At 47.8% G+C, this 27,987-nt stretch overlaps 1 protein-coding gene across 3 annotated transcripts in view; it reads left to right on the top strand.

The window, feature by feature from the left end:
* Positions 1-27,987, top strand: part of OVCH2 (ovochymase 2) — a 39,584-nt gene extending 11,597 nt beyond the window's left edge. Inside the window, exons 1-23 of one of the 3 annotated variants that reach the window (XM_077286666.1) lie at positions 33-301; positions 1,035-1,207; positions 1,418-1,513; positions 1,597-1,748; positions 2,361-2,556; positions 3,363-3,389; positions 3,468-3,558; positions 8,336-8,469; positions 8,851-8,991; positions 10,590-10,720; positions 10,896-10,989; positions 11,723-11,857; positions 14,272-14,340; positions 14,497-14,550; positions 15,836-16,022; positions 16,137-16,206; positions 16,709-16,883; positions 17,086-17,210; positions 18,991-19,150; positions 22,922-22,993; positions 23,334-23,463; positions 24,501-24,631; positions 26,854-27,984. In XM_077286666.1, coding sequence (XP_077142781.1) covers positions 1,051-1,207; positions 1,418-1,513; positions 1,597-1,748; positions 2,361-2,556; positions 3,363-3,389; positions 3,468-3,558; positions 8,336-8,469; positions 8,851-8,991; positions 10,590-10,720; positions 10,896-10,989; positions 11,723-11,857; positions 14,272-14,340; positions 14,497-14,550; positions 15,836-16,022; positions 16,137-16,206; positions 16,709-16,883; positions 17,086-17,210; positions 18,991-19,150; positions 22,922-22,993; positions 23,334-23,463; positions 24,501-24,631; positions 26,854-26,987 — 2,661 coding nt within the window. In that variant the 5' untranslated portion in view covers positions 33-301; positions 1,035-1,050 and the 3' untranslated portion in view covers positions 26,988-27,984. Of the gene's footprint in view, positions 1-32; positions 465-1,034; positions 1,208-1,417; positions 1,514-1,596; positions 1,749-2,360; positions 2,557-3,362; positions 3,390-3,467; positions 3,559-8,335; positions 8,470-8,850; positions 8,992-10,589; positions 10,721-10,895; positions 10,990-11,722; positions 11,858-14,271; positions 14,341-14,496; positions 14,551-15,835; positions 16,023-16,136; positions 16,207-16,708; positions 16,884-17,085; positions 17,211-18,990; positions 19,151-22,921; positions 22,994-23,333; positions 23,464-24,500; positions 24,632-26,853 lie in introns of those variants that run through there. The other 2 variants (XM_077286665.1, XM_077286664.1) reach the window with 2 other exon arrangements.

The raw sequence follows: 27,987 nt of genomic DNA, 5'->3' as shown, positions 1-27,987 counted from the left end.
AAGAAGTGGGGGGCTGGTCTGTCTCTACAAGAACTGAGGGGGTCTGTCTCTCTACAGGAAGTGGGGGACTGGGCTGTCTCCCTGCAGGAAGTGGGTGTGGGTTTGTCCCTCTACAGGAAAAAGGGGGAGCTGATCGTTCTCCACTGGAAGTAGGGATGGGTCTGCCTCTCTACAGGAAGAGGGGACGGGTCTATCTTTCTACTGGAGGTGGGGGCAGGTCTGTCTCTCTAAGAGAAGAGGTGGGCAAGTTGGTCTGTCTACGGGAAGTGGCGGCGGTTCTCCTCTTCTGGTCTACTTTTTGGTAAATTGTACACAGACATACAGGGACAGACTTTCTGTTCAGAGCAGGCATGCTTTCGGACAATATTGAGAGAAATGTATGCTGGGATGTTAGGTAGTTCCAGCTCCAGAATACTGATGTAAAGGAGGCGCCCACCCAAAAAGTGTGGATGACAAGTTACAAGGTATGAGAATCGGGACCCTTCCTAGACACCTTAATCTGGTATGTGCCCCAAAAGCGGGCCTAAACTGATGTGGGGGCAGCAAGACCATGCTTTCCTGCAGGTGTTGAGTGAAATAACCAATTTACAGAGGACCTTTAGAACATTTTACATGCTAAACTGGGCAAGTGGCTGAAGATCTGAATAAAATGTAGCTTATCTTCTTATTTATACGATAACCAAGGTGGCATTATCATAGATCCCTCTCTGGGAGCGGTTACCTTTACCTCTGTATGACGTCCAATTATAAGCATGAGAAGAAAAAAAAAAAAGAACAATACCAGTTTTCTCTATGATATGTTAAGAAACATGTCTAACTGCGTGGACGTAGGAGAGCAGAGCTGTGCATCATTAGACATTGTTCTGCATCTTTCCCAGGTGTCAGGCAATGATGCCGAGCTGTATGTGACCCGTGCTGATCGCACACTGCAGCTCTCATCTCACAGCACCGTCATACAGGTGAAAAAGTGACCATTCCCAGAGACAAAGATATGTATCGGAATCTTCCTTTGTTTTTTGTCTCTGTCTTCACAGAAACATTGAATTTTCCATGAGAGTTTTTGTTGGAGACTATGATTTTGACATGAAGGAATCCACAGAGCAGAGTTTCCATGTACAAGCTGTTCACAAGCACCCCGACTTCAACAGCAAACAGCCGTACAACAACGACGTTGCCGTGGTGGAGCTGGTGGGACGCATAATATTTGGTAACTAATAATCTTAGATCTGCCCAGGGATGGAGTGGACGGCGCAGCGCACCGCTGGTGAGGTGGCCCAGACTTGTAGTGGAGCACTCATGCTCATGGAAGCTCCATCATACTTAGTCTTGCCTATGCACCTGGCCAGGGAATACTATTCGGGTCTGTGTGTGCATGTACTTCACTATTAATGCATCTTTCTGCATCCTGACCTTTCAGGCAGAGATATCCAGCCGGCATGCCTGCCAAGCCCGGACGAGGAATTTCCCAATGGATATATGTGCGATACTTTGGGATGGGGGCGGCTAGAGGAAAGTAAGAAGCCTCGGCCATAACACGCAAGGAGAACTTCATAAATCTGGCAGTAACTACTCTTCACTCCAAATTTGGTATTTCAGATGGCAAGTTACCCAACAAATTGCAGCAAGTGTCTTTGCCGATCATTGAGAACAAAAGGTGCATGAGCATCATGAAAACCGTGGATCAGCGTTTAAACTTTAATACGGTGGTATGCGCAGGATATCCGGAAGGAGGGAAAGACGCCTGCCAGGTGCATGGTGTTAGAGATGACCTGAGGGATTGGGAGGTCCTCCAGAGTGGTGGCATCAATGGAAGAAAGGGGGCCTGATAGATCACATCAAACATCACCCCCAGGACGGATGGGTCCGGGACAGACGGGCTAAGGACAGGCCAATTTCTCCACCCTTTGCCGCTTCTTTTGAAAGTCCTGAATAGGTTCTTGTCATCTAATGGCATCCATGATAGGACCACCCTGGACCGGTCCCAATGTCGGCGCTTCTACGGTTCTCATTACCTGGTTTAGCACATATATGTAAACGATGGATAGTCAACATGTTATGGTCACTTGTGTCATCACCCAAAGTCTTGTATTTTGGGCATTAAAGGGATCATCCAGCGACTAAATGTTGAAAATTAATTCTATGAATTAATAAAATTTGTCATGCTCACCCTAACGACGACCACCAGGCCCGTTTCAATGTTGACTAGGTCCCCCAGCCAGTCTCTGCACTTCCTGTATGGTCGGGATTGATATCTGACCAGTGCAGCCACTGCTGCCAGTCATTGGTTGCAGTGGCCACTTTTGGGCATCTGTCAGCAGTAAGTTGTTTTATGATGTCAGTATCTTTATTACTCTTTTTAGGGGGACTCTGGAGGTCCTTTCCTCTGTCAGAGGAGCCACGGGAGATGGGTTTTGGTTGGTGTAACCTCCTGGGGACTGGGATGTGCTCGGAAATGGATTGACAATTTCCTGCGCCCACCGGACAAGCGGGGCTCACCGGGTATTTTCACGGATATTCAGAGGCTTCATGGCTGGATCATTACAAAACTGAATCAAGGTAACTACTCTCACGACGTCACAGAACCTCACTTTACACACAGCATGGATGCTAACCTAGTGATCGCTGGGGGCCGAGCACCGGGACCATCACTGATCCACAGAATGGGGCTCTGGAGGGCTCTACTTAAATGGAGTGATGGTACCACATGCGCTCCGCCACTCTGCTGTCGCTGGGGATCATTGGGGGTCCCAGTGGGTGGTTCCCAGCGATCATCAGGTTATCACCTATTCTGAGAATTTAGTGTTCACTCTTCTTAAGATATTTGTGAGTTGGATCAGTGCGGGTCCATTAACAGGGTCCCCCACTGACCATGAGGATGGGGGTCCCTTACTCCCCATTTCTACCCGTTGCATAACCACAGCCCGGAGATCGAGACGGGGCATCAGCATTGTCCTGCTGTTCCATTCAGTGATTGGACTCAGTTGGGGTACCAACGATCAGACCCTCACCAGTCCAGTGGTGGAATACCCCTCCAGTACTGCACTCCATTCCTTCCACGGACGGCTGGATTTATGGCTATCCATGGTTACATAGTAGCCGAATTTAGAGGGACTGTCCTGAAATTTTGGAAACAATCTCAATAAATTCTGCATTATGATGAAGGGGATTATGTGAACCCCCGGTGCTTCTGCCCCATTTGGGGCTAATCAGGGGCACTCACCACCATACTGTCAGGATATGTGCTGTGACGTCTGACCAGCCTTTCCAGAATCCTGCACATGATTATCCACTGCCAAACACCTCGATAAAAACCTGACAACTGACAACATTTATCTTTTGTATCATTTTTGTGTTTTCCCTAGAGGACCCACATTTGCCTGCGACTCAAGGTAATTACTATCTGCTTGCGCTCCTCGCTGATTGACATGACCGGCGTATGGTTACGAGAGATTTGTCATATGGCGCAGTACGGTGCAGCACGACCGATGGGCTCCTGAGGGGAACGGCCGGGGAAATCACACACCCGAGAGGCAGCAGGAGATATTACTCCAATAACGAGTGAGTGTTCTGTAAGGTGGTCTGTGCCTGCGTCTGTGCATTTATTTATTAACCCCGTAACTGTCAGTGACATACATGTCACCAGCCGGCATGTGCTGGTGCCTGCAGCGATCGAAGCTCGGTCCTGTCGCTGCAGACGAGCTGTTTATATTCCACCTTCGATCACTCACAGCCTCGAGGACAGAAACATTTAAAAAAGTAACAGGTCTAAGGAAATAGCAACCACCCCCCATTTTCCCCTTTTTTAATATTTTTAATATAGGTTTCTGAATTTTTTTCCCCACTAAAGCAATAAAAATCTGTCCAGAGTTGGTATCACCGTTATCATACTGACCTGGAGAATCACATTGTCGGGTCAGTTTTGCCACAAAATAAAAGCTGGAAAAATACAGCCCAAAAACCAGTAGCAGAATTACATTTTTGTTTTTTTTTTGTCTTTCAATTTCCTCTCACTTAGAATTTTTTCCCACTTTCCCTTATGTTATATGTACAAAATTTTATTTTATAGTAACAGGCATAAAAACATAGCAGATGGGAAAATCCCCTCCATCAAACCCAGCACATACCAAAGGGACAGGTCAGGGTGCATGTGACTATCACTAGATAATTGTACAACGATCCATATTAGGCATGTAACTACCTCATGCAGATTTATCACAATATTAGACTAATGTCATGGATCTTATGTAGCCAAATTATAGATAAAGACATAGTCCGTGTACATACCACAGTGGGAGGTCACAGTACACATGCACGCCGTTCCCGTCCACCCCGACGCGCGTTTCGGCGACTACCTTCCTCAGGGGGTATGTACACGGACTATGTCTTTATCTATAATTTGGCTACATAAGATCCATGACATTAGTCTAATATTGTGATAAATCTGCATGAGGTAGTTACATGCCTAATATGGATCTTTGTACAATTATCTAGTGATAGTCACATGCACCCTGACCTGTCCCTTTGGTATGTGCTGGGTTTGATGGAGGGGATTTTCCCATCTGCTATGTTTTTATGCCTGTTACTATAAAATAAAGTTTTGTACATTTGTATATTTTTGGACTCTTTGACTGCCCTCTTTTTTCGAATATATTCTATATGAATTTGCAGTTGTTCAAACATGGTCCTATTCTGTCTTAATAAATATTATGGTTATACAAATGTGATGAAGCAATAGTTAATTTGAGACAGATTATGTATTCCATTGGCTACTTATGTTATATGGTAAAATACACAGTGCCCTTCAAAAACTGCAACCGATCCTGCAAAATAAACAAGCTAGCCTTCAAACCGCGGTTGCCAAAATAATACAGAAGTTCTGGCTCTTGGAGCAAATGAAGGGAAAAAATAAAGCACAAAAAAACAAAAAAATTCCCAACTCCATAATGGGATAAAATTATCTGATACCAAGGCTAGAAAACGTATCAGAGCTCAGCATTTATTTACACTGATCTGGGAAAAAGGATACTGAGCTCTGGTTACCTTGGTAGAAAGAATGCTGAGCTCTCGTTGTCATGGTAAAAAGAATGCTGAGCTCTGGTTGCCATGGTAGAAAGAATGCTGAGCTCTCGTTATGGTAAAAATAATGCTCAGCTCTGGTTGCCATGGTAGAAAGAATGCTGAGCTCTGGTTGTTATGGTAAAAATAATGTTGAGCTCTGGTTGTTATGGTAAAAAGAATGCTGAGCTCTGGTTGTTATGGTAAAAAGAATGCTGAGCTCTGGTTGCCATGGTAGAAAGAATGCTGAGCTTTGGTCGTTATGGTAAAAATAATGCTGAGCTCTGGCTGCCATGGTAAAAATAATGCTGAGCTCTGGTTGTTATGGTAAAAAGAATGCTGAGCTCTGGTTGTTATGGTAAAAAGAATGCTGAGCTCTGGTTGCCATGGTAGAAAGAATGCTGAGCTCTGGTTGTTATGGTAAAAAGAATGCTGAGCTCTGGTTGCCATGGTGGAAAGAATGTTGAGCTCTGGTTGTTATGGCAAAAATAATGCTGAGCTCTGGTTGTTATGGTAAAAAGAATACTGAACTCTGGTTGCCATAGTAGAAAGAATGCTGAGCTCTGGTTGCCATGGTAGAAGGAATGCTGAGCTCTGGTTGACATGGTAGAAGGAATGCTGAGAACTGGTTGCCATGGTAAAAAGAAAAAAGCTGAGGTTGCATGGTAAAATTATTGCTGAGCTCTGGTTGTTATGGTAAAAATAATGCTGAGCTCTGGTTGTTATGGTAAAAAGAATGCTGAGCTCTGGTTGTTATGGTAGAAAAATACTGAGCTCTGGTTGCCATGGTAGAAAGAATGCTGAGCTCTGGTTACCATGGTAAAAAGAATGCTGAGCTCTGGTTGTTATGGCAAAAAAATGCTGAGCTCTGGTTGTTATGGTAAAAAGAATACTGAGCTCTGGTTGTTATGGTAAAAAAAATACTGAGCTCTGGTTGTTATGGTAAAAAAAATACTGAGCTCTGGTTGTTATGGTAAAAAAAATACTGAGCTCTGGTTGTTATGGTAAAAAATTACTGAGCTCTGGTTGTTATGGTAAAAAAATACTGAGCTCTGGATGTTATGGTAAAAAGAATGCTGAGCTCTGGTTGTTATGGTAGAAAGAATGCTGAGCTCTGGTTACCTTGGTAGAAGGAATACTGGGCTCTGGTTGACATAGTAGAAGGAATGCTGAGCACTGGTTGCCATGGTAAAAAAAAGCTGAGGTTGCATGGTCAAATGATTGCTGAGCTCTGGTTGCCATGGTAAAGAGATGCTGAGCTCTGGTTGCCATAGTAAAAAGAATGTTGAGCTCTGGGGATATTCATTGTGTGGAATAATAATAATAATAATAATTTTATTTATATAGCACCAACATATTCCGCAGCACTTTACATTATAGAAGGGACTTGTAAAGACAATAGACATTACAGCATAACAGAAATCACAGTTCAAAACCGATACCAAGAGGAGTGAGGGCCCTGCTGCTCACAATCTATAGGAAAAGGGAGACACGAGAGGTGGAGGGTAACAATTGCTTTCGTTGTTCAGACCAGCCATAAGGCTCGGGTGTTCATGTAAAGCTGCATGAACCAGTTCACAGCCTAAGTATGTAACAGTCCAGACACAGAGTGCTATTAACTGCATGAAGTGTGTGAGAACATGATACGAGGAACCTGATTATGGTTTACGTTTTTTGAATGGGCCACACAGGGATCGTTAGGTTAATGCGTTGTGGCGGTAGGCCAGTCTGAACAAATGCGTTTTTAGGGCACGTTTAAAACTGTCGGGATTGGGGATTAATCGTAATAACCTGGGTAGTGCATTCCAAAGAATTGGCGCAGCACGTGTAAAGTCTTGGAGATGGGAGTGGGAGGTTCTGATTATTGAGGATGTTAACGTGAGGTCATTAGCAGAACGGAGGGCATGGGTAGGGTGGTAGACTGAGACCAGAGAGGAGATGTAGGGTGGTGCTGAGCCATGGAGTGCTTTGTGGATGAGGGTAATAGTTTTGTAGTGGATTCTGGAGTGGATGGGTAATCAGTGTAATGACTGGCACAAGGTAGAGGCATCGGTGTAACGGTTGGTGAGGAATATGGTCCTGGCAGCAGCATTCAGGAGTTTGGTAAGAGGGAGGCCGATTAGTAGAGAATTACAATAGTCCAGACAAGAATGAATGAGTGAGACAGTAAGAGTTTCTGCAGAGTCGAAAGTAAGAAAACGGTGAATTCTAGAAATGTTTTTGAGATGCAGATAAGAAGAGCGAGCCAGTGATCGGATGTGGGGGGTGAAGGAAAGCTCGGAATCAAGTATGACCGCAAGGCAGCGGGCATGTTGCTGGAGAGAACACGAGTTCAGTTTTTGACAGGTTCAGTTTCAGATAGAGGGAGGACATGATGTTAGAGACAGCGGTAAGACAATCACTGGTGTTTTCTAAAAAGGTCGGCATGATATCAGGAGAAGAAGTGTATAATTGGGTGTCGTCAGCATAGAGATGGTACTGGAAACCAAATCTACTGATTGGTGGTATAGTTTATACTGTTGCTTTTTTTTCTTTGTACCTTTCCTACTTTTGTACAATAAAATTATTTTTTTTTTTAGAAAAAAGTGATTAGTTTTTGTGTATCTTCTTCCCAGCGCTATAACTCATAACTCTGTTGATGGGTCTGTGTCAGGGCTTGTTTTCTCGTGTTATGAGTCAATGCTTTAATTGGTAGAATTTTGCTCTTTACTCCATTTGTAGGGAGATAGATGGAAAGCAAAAACATTTCCAGTGTTTTGTCATTATTGATTGTAGCATCTAAGTGGTTTATATGTAGGGAATGGTGGTGGTCTCGCCAATCTCCGTGGTGTCACCCTGAGCCCATCATGGGTGCCAGTCCTAGTGCCATCAGAGCTACCAACCTTAGTGCCCCCATCATGGGTGCCATCCATAGTGCCCATAGAGGTACCATCTCTAGTGCCCCCATCATGGGTGCCATCCATAGTGCCCATAGAGGTACCATCTCTAGTGCCCCCATCATGGGTGCCATCCATAGTGCCCATAAAGGTACCATCTCTAGTGCCCCCATCATGGGTGTCCGCTCTAGTGCCCTCAGAGGTGCCAACCCTAGAGCCCCCATCATTTGGGTCCGCTCCAGCACCTGTATGGTTGCCAACCTCCAACCACATATTGATAAGGCCTATATAAGTGTCTGATCAGTGATTGTCTGACCCCCAGAAAATGGGTGGTGATTTTTTAATTTTGCCCTACATTTTTTAAATTAATTTTTATATTTATGTTTGTTTTTTTTCCTCTCTAGAAATTGTGTCTGGAGAATTCTCGTCCCTGAAGGAAATCACATCCTCCTGAGGTTCCATCGCTTCAGTGTGGAGTGGGATTATTCCTGTGATCTGGATTATCTGGGGGTGTACTCTTCATCGGGGCATCTCATTGGTGAGTCTAATACTGTACGGAGGGAGAGCAGTATAACAGGGGCTTGTGTGTTACATAGGTGTGCATTGTAATATGTGACTGCAGACCAGCCCTGCCTGACTGCTGAAGTATGAAAGTGCTGCTCCTATGGGGGGCTCTTACCCACTCAGCCATCAGAGTGCAGCAGTGGCGAGCGCTGGGCAGCCCGGCGTCACTCACAGACCTTGTAACTTCTCCCCAGTTTGTAGTGCACCCACCCAGGTGTGGACTGGGTGACCATGCTGGGAGAGCCGGCGGGGGCACCATCGTACAGGACGGCCTGATCGTGTCCAAAGAAACGTTACGGGGTTGTAGATAAATTTGCTTTTTATCAAAGTGACTGACATTTCCTCCTTATTCCAGGGAAATTCTGTGGCGACATCCGGCCGCGGCCATTGCTGATCCCTGCCAGCAACGTCACTTTGAAGTTCTTCTCTGACTTTCAGGAGTTCCGCTCTGGATTCTCCCTCTCTTACGAGGCGGTGGAGCCGAACCTTTATCCAGGTGACTCCGTCGCCCTTTGTAAACTTGTTACTGATTTCGGGGTAAAGTTTGCTCAGCCGCGGACGGCGGTGGGTGCTGTGTAAAGGTGCGGAGTTTTCGGATACCTCGGATTTGACATCTACCGCTATGTGGGTGAATGTGTGGAAACATTTCTGCAAACTTTTAACTTAATATGCATTGCTTACTGCCTGCAGTGTGGACATAGCAACCATGTGTATGTGACCGCTGCAGCCAGTCGACTTCAGAAGGAATGGTAGCACATGAGAACCTTAGATTTCCAATATGATCGCTGTGCTGGCAGCCATCTCGTCCATATCTCCCATACAGTGGGCAGTGGAGACATATCAGTGGCGCAACCTGTGTGCCGCACAGGGGCCCAAGAGATCAAGGGGCCACTATCCCCTCCATAGCAGCTGGAATTGTGCACTATGATGAGTGATTGTACTGCACAGGGGCCGATTTTCTTCTTGCAAAGGGGCCCTGTTCTGTCTGTGTCCGCCAGTGCCCAGGAGCGCTCCCTGCGCCGAGCTCCTCTCTGAGAGGCGATGACTGACAGCTCTGGTGTTGGCTCTTCTCTCAGATTGGATCGGTGTTTCGACAATGATTTGCACAGACCCCTCATCGGATCGGAGGTCCGACAATTATCTGCATGGGGCCCTCATCAGATCGTCGGTCCGAAAATTATCTGCATGGGGCCCTCAATGGATAGGTGGTCTGACAATCAAATGCACGGTGTCCCCATTGGATAGGTGGTCTGAGAGTCATCTGCACGGGGTCCCCATCGGATAGCTGGTCTGACAATCATCTGCACGGGGTCCCCATCGGATAGGTCGTCTGACAATCATCTGCACGGGGCCCCATCGGATAGGTGGTCTGACAATCATCTGCACGGGGTCCCCATCAGATAGGTGGTCTGACAATCATCTGCACGGGGTCCCCATCGGATAGGTGGTCTGACAATCATCTGCACGGGGTCCCCATCGGATAGGTGGTCTGACAATCATCTGCACGGGGTCCCCATCGGATAGGTGGTCTGACAATCATCTGCACGGGGTCCCCATCGGATAGGTGGTCTGACAATCATCTGCACGGGGTTCCCATGGGATAGGCGGTCTGACGATCATCTGCACAGGGTCCCCATGGGATAGGCGGTCTGACGATCATCTGCATGGGGTCCCCATGGGATAGGCGGTCTGACGATCATCTGCACGGGGTCCCCATGGGATAGGCGGTCTGACAATCATCTGCACGGGGTCCCCATGGGATAGGCGGTCTGATAATCCTCTGCACGGGGTCCCCCATTGGATCGGCGGTCTGATAATCCTCTGCACAGGGTCCCCATCGGATAGGTGGTCTGACAATCATCTGCACGGGGTCCCCATTGGATCGGCGGTTTGATAATCATCTGCTAGGGGCTCCATACACATTACACTGTTGGCTGCACCTGTCGATATTGGCGGGTTCGTCCGACGTTTTTCCAATGTGTATGGGGTGATGGGGTTAGTCTAGATTGATTCTTGATGTTACTGAAAAAACCCTTTAATTACGGGGTCACAATCTCCCTCTGGTTCTTGTCTTTATTTTTACCCTTATTACAGATTCTGAATGTGGATCTGTCCCTGTTATCTTTGAGGAAGGAGAAATCCAGTCAATGAATTACCCCGAGCCATACAGCAGTAACGCCATTTGTCAGTGGGTGGTCCACTGTCCACCATCCCACCTCATCGAGGTACTTGCTGCTTGCAATTAAAGGGATATTACCTGGAAATGCGGGGTTAAATGAACCCCAATCTATATAATCTACCACCTTTTGTGGGGTCCAATATCCGTTTTTTCCATGTAATGATGTTGGGGTCCTTGCGTCCGGCAATGTCCTCTCACCGTCTCGTCTTTCTTTTTTCCAGTTAACCTTTTTAACCTTCGAGCTTGAGTCCCATGAAGAATGCATCTTTGATTACGTGGTCGTTCATCATGACCTGCAAGGAAACATGGTTGCAGGTCAGACATTGTGGTTGTGAGGAGCGCTGCAGACAATCACACAGAGCTGGGGTTATAAGCTGAAAGTCCCATTTAACCGATTCTTTACTAAAATGGAAATTTGGCGTTTTCTTGGATTTTCTAGGCCTTCAGTGTGATTATGGGGGTCCTGGGCCCCTCACTAATCAGCAGGAGCAAAGAAGCTAAATGGGATGAGCTGCAGTACCAGACACGGCCATATACGCGTGGGTGTTGCTGCGTCAGACAACGTAGTGAAGGGATGACTCGCTGATTGATGGGATTGGGGTGGGACCTCCATCAGTGATGCATGGTTGGTAGACAGGATGAAAACGATTTGTAGGACCCTGGCGCAGCCGCTACATCTGAGTTCTGCGAATCTCTTCCTCCCTGCTGCCATCCCTGGTGCCACTTATGATCAGTAGGCTTGGTGAGACGCCATGCATGCCTCGTACTGCAGGGTGGGCCGGACCGACTAATCCGAAGAGACCCCGGGGATGCCGACAGATCGCAGGAGGTTCATAGGGTTCTGGTCAACGGCCACGGACTACAGACATGGCCACCAGCCCAGGGTCCTGCCAATCTTCATGATCATCCCTAACGATTGGCCACGGGTGTACGATCTCAGACACTGCACGGATGGCCCACTCCCAATCCTTCTGACGCACGGAGACGGAGGTGCACCCTTCTGCCGCCACGTGACGTTCTTGATTCATTTTTTTCTTTCTTTCTCTAGGAAAGTTCTGCGGATTTTCCATTCCTGACCCAATCGTCAGCGTCTCCAATGTCCTGCAGATCACGTTCATCTCCGACTACGCTGCCAATTACATTGGGTTTTGTGCTGTCATTTCCTTCGTGCTTTCGAAGTCTCGTAAGAAACTTCTTTTTTGAACGCACATAATAGTTATAGGTCGTGTAAAGGCGGGAAACATCGATCCTCGTAAATCAGGGCTGTGTCGGGATTTCCATTCTCAATTTTCCAAATGTTAAAGGAGGCATTCAACTTTAAAAAATATATATAAGATGGCCACAAATGGTAGAATTGGTAGCACTGATGCCCCGGCGGTCGTCCCAGCAGCATATGATCGCTACGGCACATGCTCCCGGCTTAGTGCTGCCATATGGTGCCACTAATTCGTCACTTACAGCCACCGTCTCATAGGACAGGGTCGCTGGACGTAAGGTCTGCAGCAGAAGAAGAGAGTACAGGTTTTTTAATAATCTTTACTGCTGTTTTTACTTTAAGACTTAGATGACCCCTTTAATATTTGCTTATGACAAAACAAAGCTCATAATTAGGTGTATATAGATTTTCTGAAATTCTGTTTGCTAAAGACGAGGCGTCAATAATTGAAGAGTTGGTCCTGAACCGTTATTTTTTTTAATGTAACTATTCCTAATAATAACAATCTTTATATGTCTCTAACATATTCCATGGATACATGTACGAACAAAATCAGACATTCCAGCACAATCAACCATTCATAAGCTAGGGGTGCGGGCCTGGTCACAAGGGCTTACAATCTATAAGGAGATGAGCACAGAAGGTCAGAAGCGCTAGTATAGGAAGGTGCAGACATCTTATATGAGGGTACTCCATGTACAGCTGCGGGAGTCGTCGCCGGCCACTCTGATTGTGGTAGTTCATTCCGGAGAACTGATGCAGCACGAAGAAAGCAAAGCCTGGATACGGTGATACAGGGGGGAAGGATGGAATGTCGGGGTGTAATGTATGGAGAGGATGGGATATAGGGGTGCAATGTATGGAGAAGACAGGTGAGGGACAGGAGGGTATATAGGGGTGTAATGTATGGAGAGGACAGGTGAGGGACAGGAGGGGATATAGGGGTGTAATGTATGGAGAGGACAGGTGAGGGACAGGAGGGGATATAGGGGTGTAATGTATGGAGAGGACAGGTGAGGGAGAGGAGGGGATATAGGGGTGTAATGTATGGAGAGGACGGGTGAGGGAGAGGAGGGGATATAGGGGTGTAATGTATGGAGAGGACAGGTGAGGGAGAGGAGGGCATATAGGAATGTAATGTATGGAGAGGACAGGTGAGGGAGAGGAGGGGATATAGGGGTGTAATGTATGGAGAGGACAGGTGAGGGAGAGGATATAGGGGTGTAATGTATGGAGAGGACGGGTGAGGGAGAGGAGAGGACAGGTGAGGCAGATGAGGGGATATAGGGCTGTAATGTATGGAGAGGACAGATGAGGGAGAGAAGGGGATATAGGGGTGTAATGTATGGAGAGGACGGGTGAGGGAGAGGAGAGGATATAGGGGTGTAATGTATGGAGAGGACAGGTGAGGGAGAGGAAGGGACATAGGAGTGTGATGTATGGAGAGGACAGGTGAGGGAGAGGAGGGGATATAGGGGTGTAATGTATGGAGAGGACAGGTGAGGGAGAGGAGGGGATATAGGGGTGTAATGTATGGAGAGGACGAGTGAGGGAGAGGAGGGGATATAGGGGTGTAATGTATGGAGAGGACAGGTGAGGGAGAGGAGGGGATATAGGGGTGTAATGTATGGAGAGGACGGGAGGGAGAGGAGGGGATATAGGGGTGTAATGTATGGAGAGGACAGGTGAGGGAGAGGAGGGGATATGGGGGTGTAATGTATGGAGAGGACAGGTGAGGGAGAGGAGGGGATATGGGGGTGTAATGTATGGAGAGGACAGGTGAGGGTGAGGAGGGGATATAGGGGTGTAATGTATGGAGAGGACAGGTGAGGGTGAGGAGGGGGATATAGGGGTGTAATGTATGGAGAGGACAGGGGAGCATTGCTGGGGAGAGTGATCATAGAGAATCTGGAGATGAAAACAGAGGTATCACTCATGCGCTGCTGATGGCAAATTATTGGTGAAATACAATTTTTTTTATTTAAACAGGTTTAGGAGTCAGCTCTTTTTGAGGTCACCTTATGACCAGGTTTTGTCCTTTGTTACCTTGAAAAGCTCTGACTTTTAAATCTGTTTAAATAAAAAAAATTGTATTTGACCGATAATTCGCCATGAGCAGCGCATGAGTGATACTTCGGTCTTCTCACTACATCCATGGTCGTTTTCTTGGCCGGTATCTGTGCAGCAGCCGGTATATGCCCATTATGTGTTGCCATTCAGCATAATAACAGGGTGAGTTTATCTCCCCTTTTCCTGACACCCCATTGTCACCGGTTAAGTCCCTATTGCTTTTTTTTCTTTCGCAGTTTCTTCCTTCCATAAAGAATTTGCTCCTCTAGACAAAGAGCCGATCATCTCTGTTCCTTTCTCTTTTATTGCAGGTAATATTAATCCTGAGACACAAGACAAGAATCAGCCACGGAAAAGTCCGGACGTAGAGGAAGATGTCAGTAAGTGATTTATTGTACTGGTCACGATTTACATGGACATCGGATCGCAGATATTAAGGCGTGATTATAGATGGCTCAGGAGTGACGATCTACTGACAGATTCCCCTTAGGATCTGCTTGTGTCCGTTCATCTAGTTTACTTCTCGTACATTACAGGTCATGTCAGTCCTGAGATCCAGCGGACTAGTCAGCAAGCAGCGGAGGACTTCAGTAAGTCATTTGTTGTACTGTTTTCTTACAGATTCCCTTGTGGCTCAAAACCGACTTATTGACTCACATTTATCAAAAATGACTCCAAATCCTGTGCAAATCATTGCTGTGCTCAGAATAACCAAAGCGTCAGATATCACAAGCCTCACTGAATGTTTATGCACATTATATTCATGTTACCGCCATGTTTTTTGTTCTGCGTCGTCTTAAGACCATTATGACCTGTCCAGAACAGACGCATTTCGGTGATTTTTTTTGGGCATTCATATATATGTCACACGTAGCGGATGGAGGAGATGAACGTGACGTATTTCTTCATGGGGCGGAGGAGCAGCACCTTCCAGCGCTCTCTGCGATCCATGTTCCTGGCCTGGTAAACTACACCACAGACTTTCTCAGGAAAGAAGCTCTATATCCGGAAGAGTCGTCTGTCCTTCCAGAGATCTTCATCCAGATCCGACTTCACTGGGCACCACTGACGAGGATGATGAGGATGATGAAGATGACGTGGACCTTCTCCCGTCCCACTTTAATCACGCATCACCAGGTCCCGAGAACCAAGGGCTTCAGTAGTAGAAGCTCCAGTCCCTCCATGGACAGTTCTCTCTGCTCTATCTCTTGCTCATCTGCCGCAGGGCATCATCATCTAGTGAAAGTAGAGGGCATTACGGTGGGCCTCCTTGCCCCAGACTGCCAAGGTTTACCACCGTAACTGGAGATCCTGTCCACCATTGTGTGAACAGCAGGACTTCATCCCATGGGTTCTCCTTTTCTAGGATTCTTTCTGTTCTTCAGTCCATCTTGGAGCGCGGCCTCATCCTCGCCACCCTGGAGGGGCAGGGTTCTGCGTCTACATTCACTATCCGTGTATGCAGGGAATGGCTCTTTGTGCCTCTCCTTACAGACACCCCCATGTCTGTGTTGGGGGACACAGCTCCCACCCTATCTTGGCTCTGCTGCCTGTGGATCAGCTTTCGATGCCCATGGCCATTGTGGTGGTCTTCCCTGGGCCAAGGTCATATTGGTTCCTGCTTATTCTGAGTTGTAGAATTTTTTCCTGGTTTTCGGGTTAGTCTACTACTGCCCACCCGGCGGTGCCTACACTTTTTTCACCTAGTGTTGAGCCTCCTCATGTCCAGACAAACAATATCCATCATAGAGCAAACACATAGCGTGTGAATGGCCCCGAGAGCCGGCCATGGTCTTCCCTATCTGACCCCTCACAGGAGATGCCAGAGTTTGGAGAATGTCACCATCATTTCTCATGTCTGCTGTTTTCTCCTAGATGTGGTCTGCGGAGCCCCCATAAAACCTCCCCAGTTCAACTCTCGCAGCATAACCATAGCGGAGGAAGCGATGCCCAACTCCTGGCCCTGGCACGTCAGCGTGAGTGCTGGTAACAAGCACATGTGTAACGGAGCGATAGTCTCTGAATACACCGTCCTGACCTCTGCGTTCTGTGTGGCAGAATGGTAGGTGCAGGCCGTCTGTCGTGGTCTACAATGCGCCTTCTTGGCAAGGATTTCTCCGAAATTCTGGATTATTTGATGTTGTGGATATTTTTGACCTTTTCCACATTGTTTTAGGAAGTCATTGTATGATGTCTGCATGATTGTGGCCGGACTGCACGATCTGGAAGTCTCTCAGCACGCTCAGGTTTGGTTATTAGTCACGTTTGGTAGAGTCTTTGGCCTCTGGATTCCTTCATAGACTTCATGGTCCGGATGTCCAGACCTTATACTGCAGCTAGCCGAGGGTTATGCCCCGGGGTACGGTACTGCTGGGCTCCTTCATGATATTAAAGGGGGTGTCTGATCTATAAAATCACCTTTTACATTCTCTGGGCTGGTAACTCCTAGTTAATAGTGGAGGTCCTGCTATTCAAGACCCTCTTTGTGGAGGATGGTCCATTCTCTTCAATGCTCGTGGGAGACCTAGAGAACTCCATATGATAACATTAGGTTTACAAATGTAGAATTACAACACTTTTGGGGTGTATGTTACCCCAGAGATGCCTCATGTATCACCCGTGTCATGGCTTGGAGATTGCGGTACTGTACGCAGTAAGCGTTGGGTGCTCTGACCTCGTTGTTCGGAGTTTCTGGTAACGTACGGCTAGGACTTGTGGATTAGCTCTAGTTTACTCTTCCTTTTTCAGAAGCGGCGGGTGAAGCAAGTTAGTTTACATCCTGAAAAGAACTATGATGTGGCCCTGATCCACGTGGATGAGCCCTTCCAGTCCGGCCCCTACGTGCAGCCCGTGTGTCTCCCGGACCCTCAGAGCACCCTGGAACCATCGGACCTCGGCGTCGTGACCGGATGGAACCTCAATAGTGAGTGCAATGTGAGGCTCCAGTGACACAATGTGGCCACTCTACATCACACGCCATGTAATATTTGTGTTATTGAAGGGGCTCTCGTACAGACTGACAATGGATCAGGGGGTGATCACATCCGCCGCGTGCTGTCGGCCTGGATCCACTGACTGCACAGTCTGTACTCAGGTCTCACCACCTGTACACATTTCATTTGTAGAGAAATTATTTTATAAACTGCAGCAGCAGGAAGTCCCGATCCTCCTGGACGACATCTGCAAGAAATACTACAGAGGCCTGACGGACACTATGTTTTGTGCTGGGCTCGTGGCAGAAAAAAACTTGGTAAGTGACCAGAACAAACATGGCTTCTAGTGCTTCTTCCTTGGAGATTACTTTTTTTTTTGTACTGAAAATCCAATTCCGTTCCCTTTTCTTATGTGACGGATGAACCTTTCTGGGGCCGGTGCCAAACTTCTGTTCATCGAGAGGGCCGTCGCTGTGTCATGGTGGACTCCATCTCTGAGACGCGATGACCTGGCTCCGGTCCATGCACTTCTTAGTCTTTTGTGCCGTTTATTCCCATGTGAATGAATCTTCAGGTGTAAAGTAAAACTTGTGTTCAGAGCAGCAGTGACATCTCGCCAGTTACTCTACAAATCCCAATGATCCGGCACAGAGCTGCAAAATAATTGTCCGACAAGTCCCATGTCCTGCTCGGTCCTGTAACTGCCCTGACCCAAGGGAAGGAGCCGATCGGTGTGGTCCCTGCCACCATCCGAGTCACACTTTTGTCAGCCCCTCTAGCTGCTGTCGGCCCCCACATGAACTTCCCTCATGGTAGCGTAGCGGGTTTTTACTTTTCCTGCAATCTTTAGAAAGGATTTTGTTTCTGTTTCCACGGCGGCTGCCACCTTGGCACTTTTCTCACATGTGTCAGTTTCAGGATGGCTGATAACTTGCTGATTGCTGGGTGCACTTCCGCTGGGACCGGCACCAACCCTGAGAATGGCCATGCTCGGAGTGATGACTGCATGTGCGCTGCTACTGCTCCAACAGCAGACATCTTAGCTCCTCTTTCTCAGAACTGCAGGGGCGTCACCACCGCTGGGACCACCATCAACCCTGAGAATGGCCGTGCTCAGAGTGATGACCGCATGTGCGCTGCTACTGCTCCGACAGCAGACATCTTAGCTTCTCTTTCTCAGAACCGCAGGAGGGCGTCACCACCGCTGGGACCGCCACCTACCCTGAGAATGGCCATGCTCGGAGTGATGACTGCATGTGCGCTGCTACTGCTCCGACAGCAGACATCTTTGCTCCTCTTTCTCAGAACCGCAGGGGGCGTCACCACCGCTGCGACCGCCACCAACCCTGAGAAAGGCCGTGCTCAGAGTGATGACTGCATGTGCGCTGCTACGGCTCCGACTGCAGACATCTTAGCTCCTCTTTCTCAGAACCGCAGGGGGCGTCACCACTGCTGGGACCACCACCAACCCTGAGAATGGCTGTGCTCAGAGTGATGACTGCATGTGCGCTGCTACTGCTCCGACTGCAGACATCTTCGCTCCTCTTTCTCAGGACCGCAGGGGGCGTCACCTCCGCTGGGACTGCCACCAACCTTGAGAATAACCGTGGTCGGAGTGATGACCGCATGGGCACTGCTACTGCTCCGACAGCGGACATCTTAGTGCTCCTTTCTCAGGACCACAGGGACCAGCACCACCACTTCTTCCCAACATGGCTCTGAAGTGCCTCATTGGAGCGGAGCTGTTGCTGCACACGCGCTTCTCTGCTCCATTCATTGGCTAAGAGACTGATGGAGATGAGCGTTTCTGCCACCGCTTTGATTCAGAGCTGAGTTCTCCAGTTTGGTGCAGGTCTCGGCGGTGACACGGGGATCAGCGCCCCTTCAGGCCCAGGCCGGTGGAACATGGAGAGCACAGAGTCCGCATCTATACGTTTGCACAACTAGTGAAGACTCCGTAATATCACATATATTATCTGTCCGCAATTACAGTGGGAAGAGCAGCTCTAGGGCACAAGCTTCTGCTGTAACAGGCGAATCTGTGTTATTATTTCCTATGAGATAATGGCTGACTAACAAGGTGTTTGTGCATCATAGGCGCAGTCTGGAGCCCCGCTGGTCTATATGTCTAATACGGGCAACTTCATTATTTATGGTGTTGATATCGGGGGCATTGGATTCAATAAAAAACCCAAGCCGGGCGTGTACATCAGGGTCCCCATGTTTACTCAGTGGATACGGGAAAGGATTCTCTCCAGTAAGTGCACCTTTAGCTTGCAGTAACTTTCTAGCTTTTGTCTTGACTTTGGAGTCTTATTCCTCACTTTTTGTCACTATCACTTTTGGTTGTGCCGTCGCCTGCGTGGTGTCACACACAAGGGTAGCCGTGCATGATGGGTGGTCGTGTATGGGGGGGGGGGGGGGGGTCGTGTACAGTTGTAGTCAAAAGTTTTCATACCCCAGCAGAATTTTTGCTTTCTTGGCCTTTTTCAGAAAATATGAATGATAACACCAAACCTTTTCTCCACTCATGGTTAGTGGTTGGGTGAAGCCATTTATTGTCAGACTACTGTGTTTTCTCTTTTTAAATCATAATGACAGCCCAAAAATCCAAATGACCCTGATCAAAAGTTCACATACCCCATTTCTTAATACCGTGTATTGCCCCCTCTAGCATCAGTGACAGCTTGAAGTCTTTTGTGGTAGTTGTGGATGAGGTTCTTTATTTTCTCAGATGGTAAAGCTGCCCACTCTTCTTGGCAAAAAGCCTCTAGTTCCTGTAAATTCCTGTGCTGTCTAGCATAATCTGCGCACTTGAGATCTCCCCAGAGTGGCTCAATGATGCTGAGGTCAGGAGACTGAGGTGGACACTCCAGAACCTTCACTTTGTTCTGCTGTAGACAATGACAGGTTGACTTGGCCTTGTGTTTGGAGTCGTTGTCATGTTGGAACGTCCAAGTACGTCCCATGCACAGCTTCTGGGCTGATGAGTGCAAATTTGCCTCCAGTATTTGCTGAACATGTGCTGCATTCATCTTTCCTTCAACCTTGACCAAGTTTCCTGTGCCTTTGTAGCTTACACATCCCCAAAACATCAGCGATCCACCTCCATGCTTTACAGTAGGAATGGTGTTCCATTCATCATAGGCCTTGTTGACCTCTCTCCAAATGAAACGTTTATGGTTATGGCACAAAAGTTCAATTTTGGTCTCATCACTCCAAATTACCTTGTTCCAGAACTTTTGAGGCTTGTCTCTGTAATGTTTTGTGTATTGTAGGTGAGATACTTTGTGGTATTTGCGCAGTAATGGCTTTCTTCTGGCGACTCGACCATGCAGCCCATTTTGCATCCTTATTGTGCATCTTGAAACATCCACACTGATAGTTTTCAGAGAGTCCTGTATTTCAGCTGATGGGATTTGTGGGTTTTTCTTTGCATCCCGAACAATTTTCCTGGCAGTTGCGGACGACATTTTTGGTCTACCTGACTGTGGTTTTGTTTTTACAGAGCCCCTGTGTCATGTCGGACGCTGTTCATACCAGGGCGTTCGACAGACAGCGGTAATTCCGCTTTTGTCCACTATGTGCTCAGTGGCGTCGGCTAGATTTTATCTAGCTGGTCCGGGGTTAATATAGCTGGTGCTCGGATTGGAAGCTGGTCCACACCCACTGCCTTTAAATAGTTCTTCTGAACATTGGGCGTCGCCGATTATAGCTTCTGTCTCGTGCATTGTTATCTCGGTCTGGAGTGGTGAGCTGGTAGTTGGAGTATCGTTGCTGGTGGTGTATTTCCCTTTGTCTTATTTTCTCCTTCCCATATTTGTATTTGTTTTGCCCTTTGCACTTATAGTGTATTCCTGAGTGACTGCGGCGTGGTGTATATTTTCCGTTATCCTTGTCTGTGCTAACTGTGGGTGCTGGTTAGAGGTCTCTTCACTGGTGGGGGGGTGGTGGTTTCAGCCTAGGGTTGAAACAGGAGATAGGGCGAGGGTGGAGCCCCAGACATGAACACCATCAGTGTAAACTCTGGGTAGAGGGTCAGTCAGGGTTTCCCTAGTTTTCAGGGAAATCGCAGGGGCCCGGGTTATTTGCTCTTTCACACCTAGGTCTCCCGTGACACCCTGATTTTCCATTTGTTATTCACAGTGTGAACACTGCTGACAGGCATTATAAATTCCTTGGATGTCTTTTTATATCCCTTTCCTGTTTTATACAGTTCAACTACCTTTTCCCGTAGATCCGTTGACAGTTCTTTTGCTTTCCCTATGACTCACAATCCAGAAACGTCAGTGGCTGGATGAAAGATGCAAGAGTCTTATAACATGAACAAAAAAGAAGAAGCAAGCGACCCGCACCACTGGTCCGTCACACTGTGAGCGTCTGAATTAATACACTTCGCTGGTCGGCTGAATTCTGGGTGCTTTAGCCGAAGAGACACATTCTAGTGTATATGAGAAATGAAGATGACGGCAGCACTCACCATTCTTCTGTGTAGGTCACTTTATTATTCCATAATCTTCACGGCACAAGGGTGTGTATACAGGTTAGTGTGGCAGCTGAACGACCGCCGTTTCGCACCTGTCAGGTGCTTCAACGGGTTCATCAGGTGGGCGGACGTGACGCCTTATGAAGAGCACACATACCGTGTACCTCCCTGCAACCGCCAATCCACCCCCTAATGTAGTACAAAAACACATTAAAAACCATTAAAAAGCAACTTTAAAAACAACAATATTCACATTAAGGCACGAACATGCAAGAATCTGTCTGGATCTCAGAAACTCACTCAGCTTTTATGCACACACACTGATTACAAGCAAACAGGTCACAGGTGAGGATGTTACCTTTAGTAGTCATTCACACCCATTTGTGTCAACTTCTGTGCATGTTATCAGGCCAAAGTCACCAGCGTATTTGAACTTTTGATCAGGGTCGTTTGGATGTTTTGGGTTGTCATTAAAATTTATAAAGAGAAAACACAGTAGTTTGACAATAAATGGCTTCACCCAACCACTAACCATGAGTGGAGAAGAAGTTTTGGTATTATCATTCATATTCTCTGAACAAAGGTAAAGAAAGCAAAAATTCTGATGGGGTATGTAAACTTTTGAGCACAACTGTATGTGGCTGTTCGTGTATGTAGGCATGTATGGGGGGTAGTCATATATGTGGGCATATATGGGGGGTGGTCGTGTATGTGGGCATGTATGGGGGTGGTCATGTATGTGGGCATGTATGGGGGTGGTCGTGTATGTGGGCATGTATGGGGGGTGGTCGTGTATGTGGGTATGTATGGGGGTGGTCATGTATGTGGGCATGTATGGGGGTGGTCGTGTATGTGGGCATGTATGGGGGGTGGTCGTGTATGTGGGTATGTATGGGGGTGGTTATATATGTGGGCATGTATGGGGGGTGGTCGTGTATGTGGGCATGTATGGGGGGGTGGTCGTGTATGTGGGCATGTATGGGGGTGGTCATGTATGTGGGCATGTATGGGGGTGGTCGTGTATGTGGGCATGTATGGGGGGTGGTCGTGTATGTGGGCATGTATGGGGGCGGTCGTGTATGTGGGCATGTATGGGGGCGGTCGTGTATGTGGGCATGTATGGGGGCGGTCGTGTATGTGGGCATGTATGGGGGCGGTCGTGTATGTGGGCATGTATGGGGGCGGTCGTGTATGTGGGCATGTATGGGGAGTGGTTGTGTATGTGGGCATGTATGGGGGTGGTCGTGTATATGGGCATATATGGGGGTGGTCGTGTATGTGGTCATGTATGGAGGCCGTGTGTGGGGGCCATGTATGACGGCAGTGTTTAGGGAAGGGGTCCATGTGCGGGGATGAGGCCGTACAGGAGGAGGACGTGTATGGATCCATGTATTGGGGAGGGGGCCATGCACGGAGGCCATAAGTGTGGGGGGCATGTAGTGCACACCACTAGGCAGGTGGTCTTCACGGGTTGTCTGATGTGTGAAGTCGTCAGCCATTGTGTAGTACATTTTAACCCTTTCTGTTTGGTTGCATGAGCAGGCGACTCTGGTCTTCAGCCCCAGGATCCTCTTCTCCCTCCGGATCAGCTTTATGACCTCTCCCAGCAGTCAGGTACTGACGTCCATCACTTCTCTGTACGTTACATCACAAGACTAAGCAAGATGTGGAGATGCAGAAATAACCTCACAACAAGCGGAGCACAAACGGTTAATGTGTTATTCGGGAGAAAAAAGAAGCAAAACGGCAGAAAATACTAAAACACAGCAAAATAATTACAACCCATTCATCGTGTGCAGTGCAGAGGTCCGACGTGCAGGCACAAGACCGCTGCAGACAATCAGTGGGTTTATTGGTCACTGATTGGCTGCAGCGGTCATATGCCAGACCCGCCAGAGCACAAATGAACATGATCGAAACAAATCCGCCATTATTGATCGTGTGTCTCTTGCAGAGCGTCCTGCAGACAATGGCTCCGGCTCTGTGCAGGACATCTATGTGCCCTGTAAAGACGACGTGTCCCTACAATCACCGGGAAACATCAAGCTGGTGGCCGGTGGTCAGGACAGACCGGACTGTGACAGGTAAATGTAAGAAATAGTGGTCAGACCAGGTGGAACGCACCATATTGTGGCCTTGTATCTCATAATGACAACCCAAAAAAAAGGCCAAGAAAGCAAAAGTTCTGCCGGGATATGTAAACTTTTGAGCACAACTGTATATACAAAGATAAAGCAATGTATGGCTACGTTCACATTTGCGGTCAGCGCCGCAGCGTCGGGCGCCGCAGCGGCGCCGCATGCGTCATGCGCCCCTATATTTAACATGGGGGCGCATGGACATGCGTTGTGCTGCGTTTTGCGCCGCATGGCCGCAAGCGTTGGACGCAAGAAACGCATCAAGTTGCATTTTTTTTGCGTCCAACTTTCGGCCAAAAACGACGCATGCGGCGCAAAACGCAGCGTTTTAGCGTGCGTTTTGCCGCGTTTTTGTTTGCGTTGTGCGCTGCGGCGCCGACGCTGCGGCGCACAACGCAAATGTGAACGTAGCCTAACGGAGTCCAACAGGACGCAGTCTGCTGGTCCATGTATTACGCCCAAAGAACGCGGCTGTGGAGTCTCGTTTGTCACTAGGGGGCGACAGAGGCTGCGTGACCCAGGAGGGGGCGACACACAGATCTATGTCGTGTTCATCTGGTCGAGTTTTACCAAGGTGAAAGCCATCATGGTGCTGATCAGTCAGCGGCCGGCACTGCTGGTACCTGTAGTGAATGGACTGCGGGGGTCAGTGCACGTCCGTCCGTACAGATTTACTGTAACGCATTTTCCGGCTTATTCTGCAAATTTTCAGAATTCAGACTCGACTCTAAAACTGTCTCTAAAGGACAAAACGTTTCCATTGGAGCAAAACGAGGCCGACACATTAATACCCCGAGCATGGAAACCGCAGATGTGAGACCACCACGGCCTTAGTTGTGGCCCATGGGTGTCACCAAGGGGCCGTGTGATTACATATTAGTAGATCCCCGAGTCCTTCCTGTCTGGACACATCGTTACTTCTTACTATAAGTCATGCTCGTTACTTCATGGTCTCGATCCTTCCTTATTTCTCATATTCCCAGGTGCCAGGTCGTATTTCGGGCTCCGCACAATCACAATATTGTGCTGAATCTCATGCAGTTGAGCAGCGCGTCCTGCGATCATTGCTCCCTGATGGTTTACGATGGGGAATCCCACAATAAAACCTTTAAAGGTAAGAATAAGTGAGGAGCCATGTGCAGATGTAGCAGAGCCGAGCGCATCATTGTGTACAACGCATCCCTATATCACAGTATATAGCGCACGGCACGTAATGCAGAGTATATAGTGTACAATATATAGCATACGGCACATAGTGCACAGTATATAGTATACGACACATAGTGCACAGTATATAGTGTACAGCACATAGTGCACAGTATATAGCATACGGCACATAGTGCACAGTATATAGTGTACAGCGCATAGTGCACAGTATATAGTATACGGCACATAGTGCACAGTATATAGTGTACAGCACATAGTGCACAGTATATAGCATATGGCACATAGTGCACAGTATATAGTGTACAGCGCATAGTGCACAGTATATAGCATACGGCACCTAGTGCACAGTATATAGTATACGACACAGTACACAGTATATAGTGTACAGCACATAGTACACAGTATATAGTGTACGGCAAGTACTGTACAGTATATAGCGTACGGCACGTAATGTACAGTGTATAGTGTACATCACCATATCACAGTGTATAGCGCACGGCACGTAGTGCAGAGTATATAGTGCACAGTATATAGTATACGGCACATAGTGCACAGTATATAGTGTACGGCACGTAGTGCACAGTATATAGTGTACGGCACATAGTGCACAGTATATAGTGTACGGCACATAGTGCACAGTATATAGTGTACGGCATATAGTGCACAGTATATAGTGTACGGCACATAGTGCACAGTATATAGTGTACGGCACATAGTGCACAGTATATAGTGTACGGCACGTGGTGCACAGTATATAGTGTACGGCACATAGTGCACAGTATATAGTGTACGGCACGTAGTGCACAGTATATAGTGTACGGCAAGTAGTGTACAGTATATAGTGTACGGCAAGTAGTGTACAGTATATAGTGTACGGCAAGTAGTGTACAGTGTATAGTGTACGGCACGTAGTGCACAGTATATAGTGTACGGCAAGTAGTGTACAGTGTATAGTGTACGGCACGTAGTGCACAGTATATAGTGTACGGCAAGTAGTGTACAGTATATAGTGTACGGCACGTAGTGCACAGTGTATAGTGTACGGCACGTAGTGCACAGTATATAGCGTACGGCACGTAGTGCACAGTATATAGCATACGGCAAGTAGTGTACAGTATATAGCGTACGGCACGTAGTGCACAGTATATAGCGTACGGCACATAGTGCACAGTATATAGCGTACGGCACGTAGTGCACAGTGTATAGCGTACGGCACGTAGTGCACAGTGTATAGTGTACGGCACGTAGTGCACAGTATATAGTGTACGGCAAGTAGTGTACAGTATATAGTGTACGGCACGTAGTGCACAGTATATAGTGTACGGCAAGTAGTGTACAGTATATAGTGTACGGCAAGTAGTGTACAGTATATAGTGTACGGCAAGTAGTGTACAGTATATAGTGAACAGCACGTAGTGCACAGTGTATAGCGTACGGAACGTAGTGCACAGTATATAGTGTATGGCAAGTAGTGTACAGTATATAGCGTACGGCACATAGTGCACAGTATATAGCGTACGGCACATAGTGCACAGTATATAGTGTACGGCAAGTAGTGTACAGTATATAGTGTACGGCACGTAGTGCACAGTGTATAGTGTACGGCACGTAGTGCACAGTATATAGTGTACGGCACGTAGTGCACAGTATATAGTGTACGGCAAGTAGTGTACAGTATATAGTGTACGGCACGTAGTGCACAGTGTATAGTGTACGGCACGTAGTGCACAGTATATAGTGTACGGCACATAGTGCACAGTGTACGACACGTAGTACACCGTATATACAGCGCAGTGCAGCTGTCGCCTCTACGTGTCTCCCAGGTGTGGACTCTGTGCATGGTCTCTGCCCCCGGACTCTGCCCTGTAGATAAACCTCGGGATTTACCTTTGTTCTGCGTTTCCTGGCTGACATAGTCAGTAGGCGCGGTGCTGGGGACCTGATACCTTGTAACAGTTCTCTGCAACATCGGCTGTAACTGTCTAAATAGTAATTATATCCATTCTCTGCGACTCTTGACAAAGACCCGGACGAGGCGAAACGTCCTGCACGAAGCGTCGCTTCGACTTTGTGGCATTGCTGCGATTGCTGCATGTCTGTGTATACAGCACTGAGTAGCATCTCCCTCTGGGTGCCATATCTTGTCTGACATATAACCTCTCTCTGCAGCTCGGCTGACTAAGGAGAAGATCCCCATCACCATGAAGTCCAGCGGCTCGGCCATCACCATCGCAGTCAGCGGCTCGGCCCATGGCTCCGAGCTTCAGCTGTGGCTATACTACTCCTTCCATGAGCAGAACTGAAGCCCAAGAGCAAACCTGCGCCCGCCCCGGCACACACAATAAACTATCAGTAACTGTAGAGCCTTACCTAAAATGTCAGTGAGAATCCTTTAATCCGGCATCTGATAATCCAGAAAGTAATACTGATAATCCGGCTCCTGCACTCAACTTCAATGTAAAGTGGAATCTGACCAAAATTGAAGCAGAAAAACACAAGACAATCACCGAGGATTCCCAGATAATTCCTGTATTACCAGCGAGTCTCATATTCTTTTCTATGACTGCCCGATAATCCAGAATATTTGCTAACCCGAAATCTGATCCTGGAAAAGAGGAATTTGGGGCCAGAAATGAGTGTTGGACTTTTAAAAATTCTGGATTGTCGGGATGTTACTGTGCTCGCTTCATTACAATGTCAGCTCTGAGGTTCAGGTTTCCCCGCGGGGACGTCATATGCCTTTCCCACAGGCGGCGGTGCGGTCACTATATCACCGGTGGTCCGAATCCTGGTGACAGCCCCCCTGTGCCGATACAGCGCATAATGATTCCCCCCAGTCCATAAGAACCTACAGAAAACCGGAGAGGGGACGGTTGTACGTGGGCCGTCTCATGGGCTGCCTAGTGAGCCGTCTCATGTCCGCCTTGTGGGCCGTCTCGTAACCGCCTAGTGAATCGTCTCGTGGGCCGTCTCGTGGCCGCCTAGTGAACCGCCTAGCCAACCGCCTCGTGGGCCGGCCTGTGGTTGCCTCCCTTGTGCCTGTTCCTTGTCTATTAGGCTCTATCAGTGTAGAAGGCGCTTTTTGTCGCCGGAAGTTCAGCTCTGCAGCACACACTGCAGCTCGGACAGGTTCAGCGCTGTGCAGACTAACATTTGTTGCATCTTTTCTGATTTGCGTATTTTGTATTTCCTGTCTCCTGTAATAAATGTAATCAGCGCAAGTCATTTATTACACGGGATTGTCACATGTTGGTATCGGATATGCCGACGTCCACAAGCCCCCCACCCCCGAGAGCTGCCCTA

Source organism: Ranitomeya variabilis, chromosome 2, assembly GCF_051348905.1.
Source record: "Ranitomeya variabilis isolate aRanVar5 chromosome 2, aRanVar5.hap1, whole genome shotgun sequence".
Classification (NCBI taxonomy): domain Eukaryota; kingdom Metazoa; phylum Chordata; class Amphibia; order Anura; family Dendrobatidae; genus Ranitomeya; species Ranitomeya variabilis.
The sequence above is the reverse complement of the archived record's forward strand: the minus strand, read 5'-3'. Positions and strand labels throughout refer to the sequence as shown.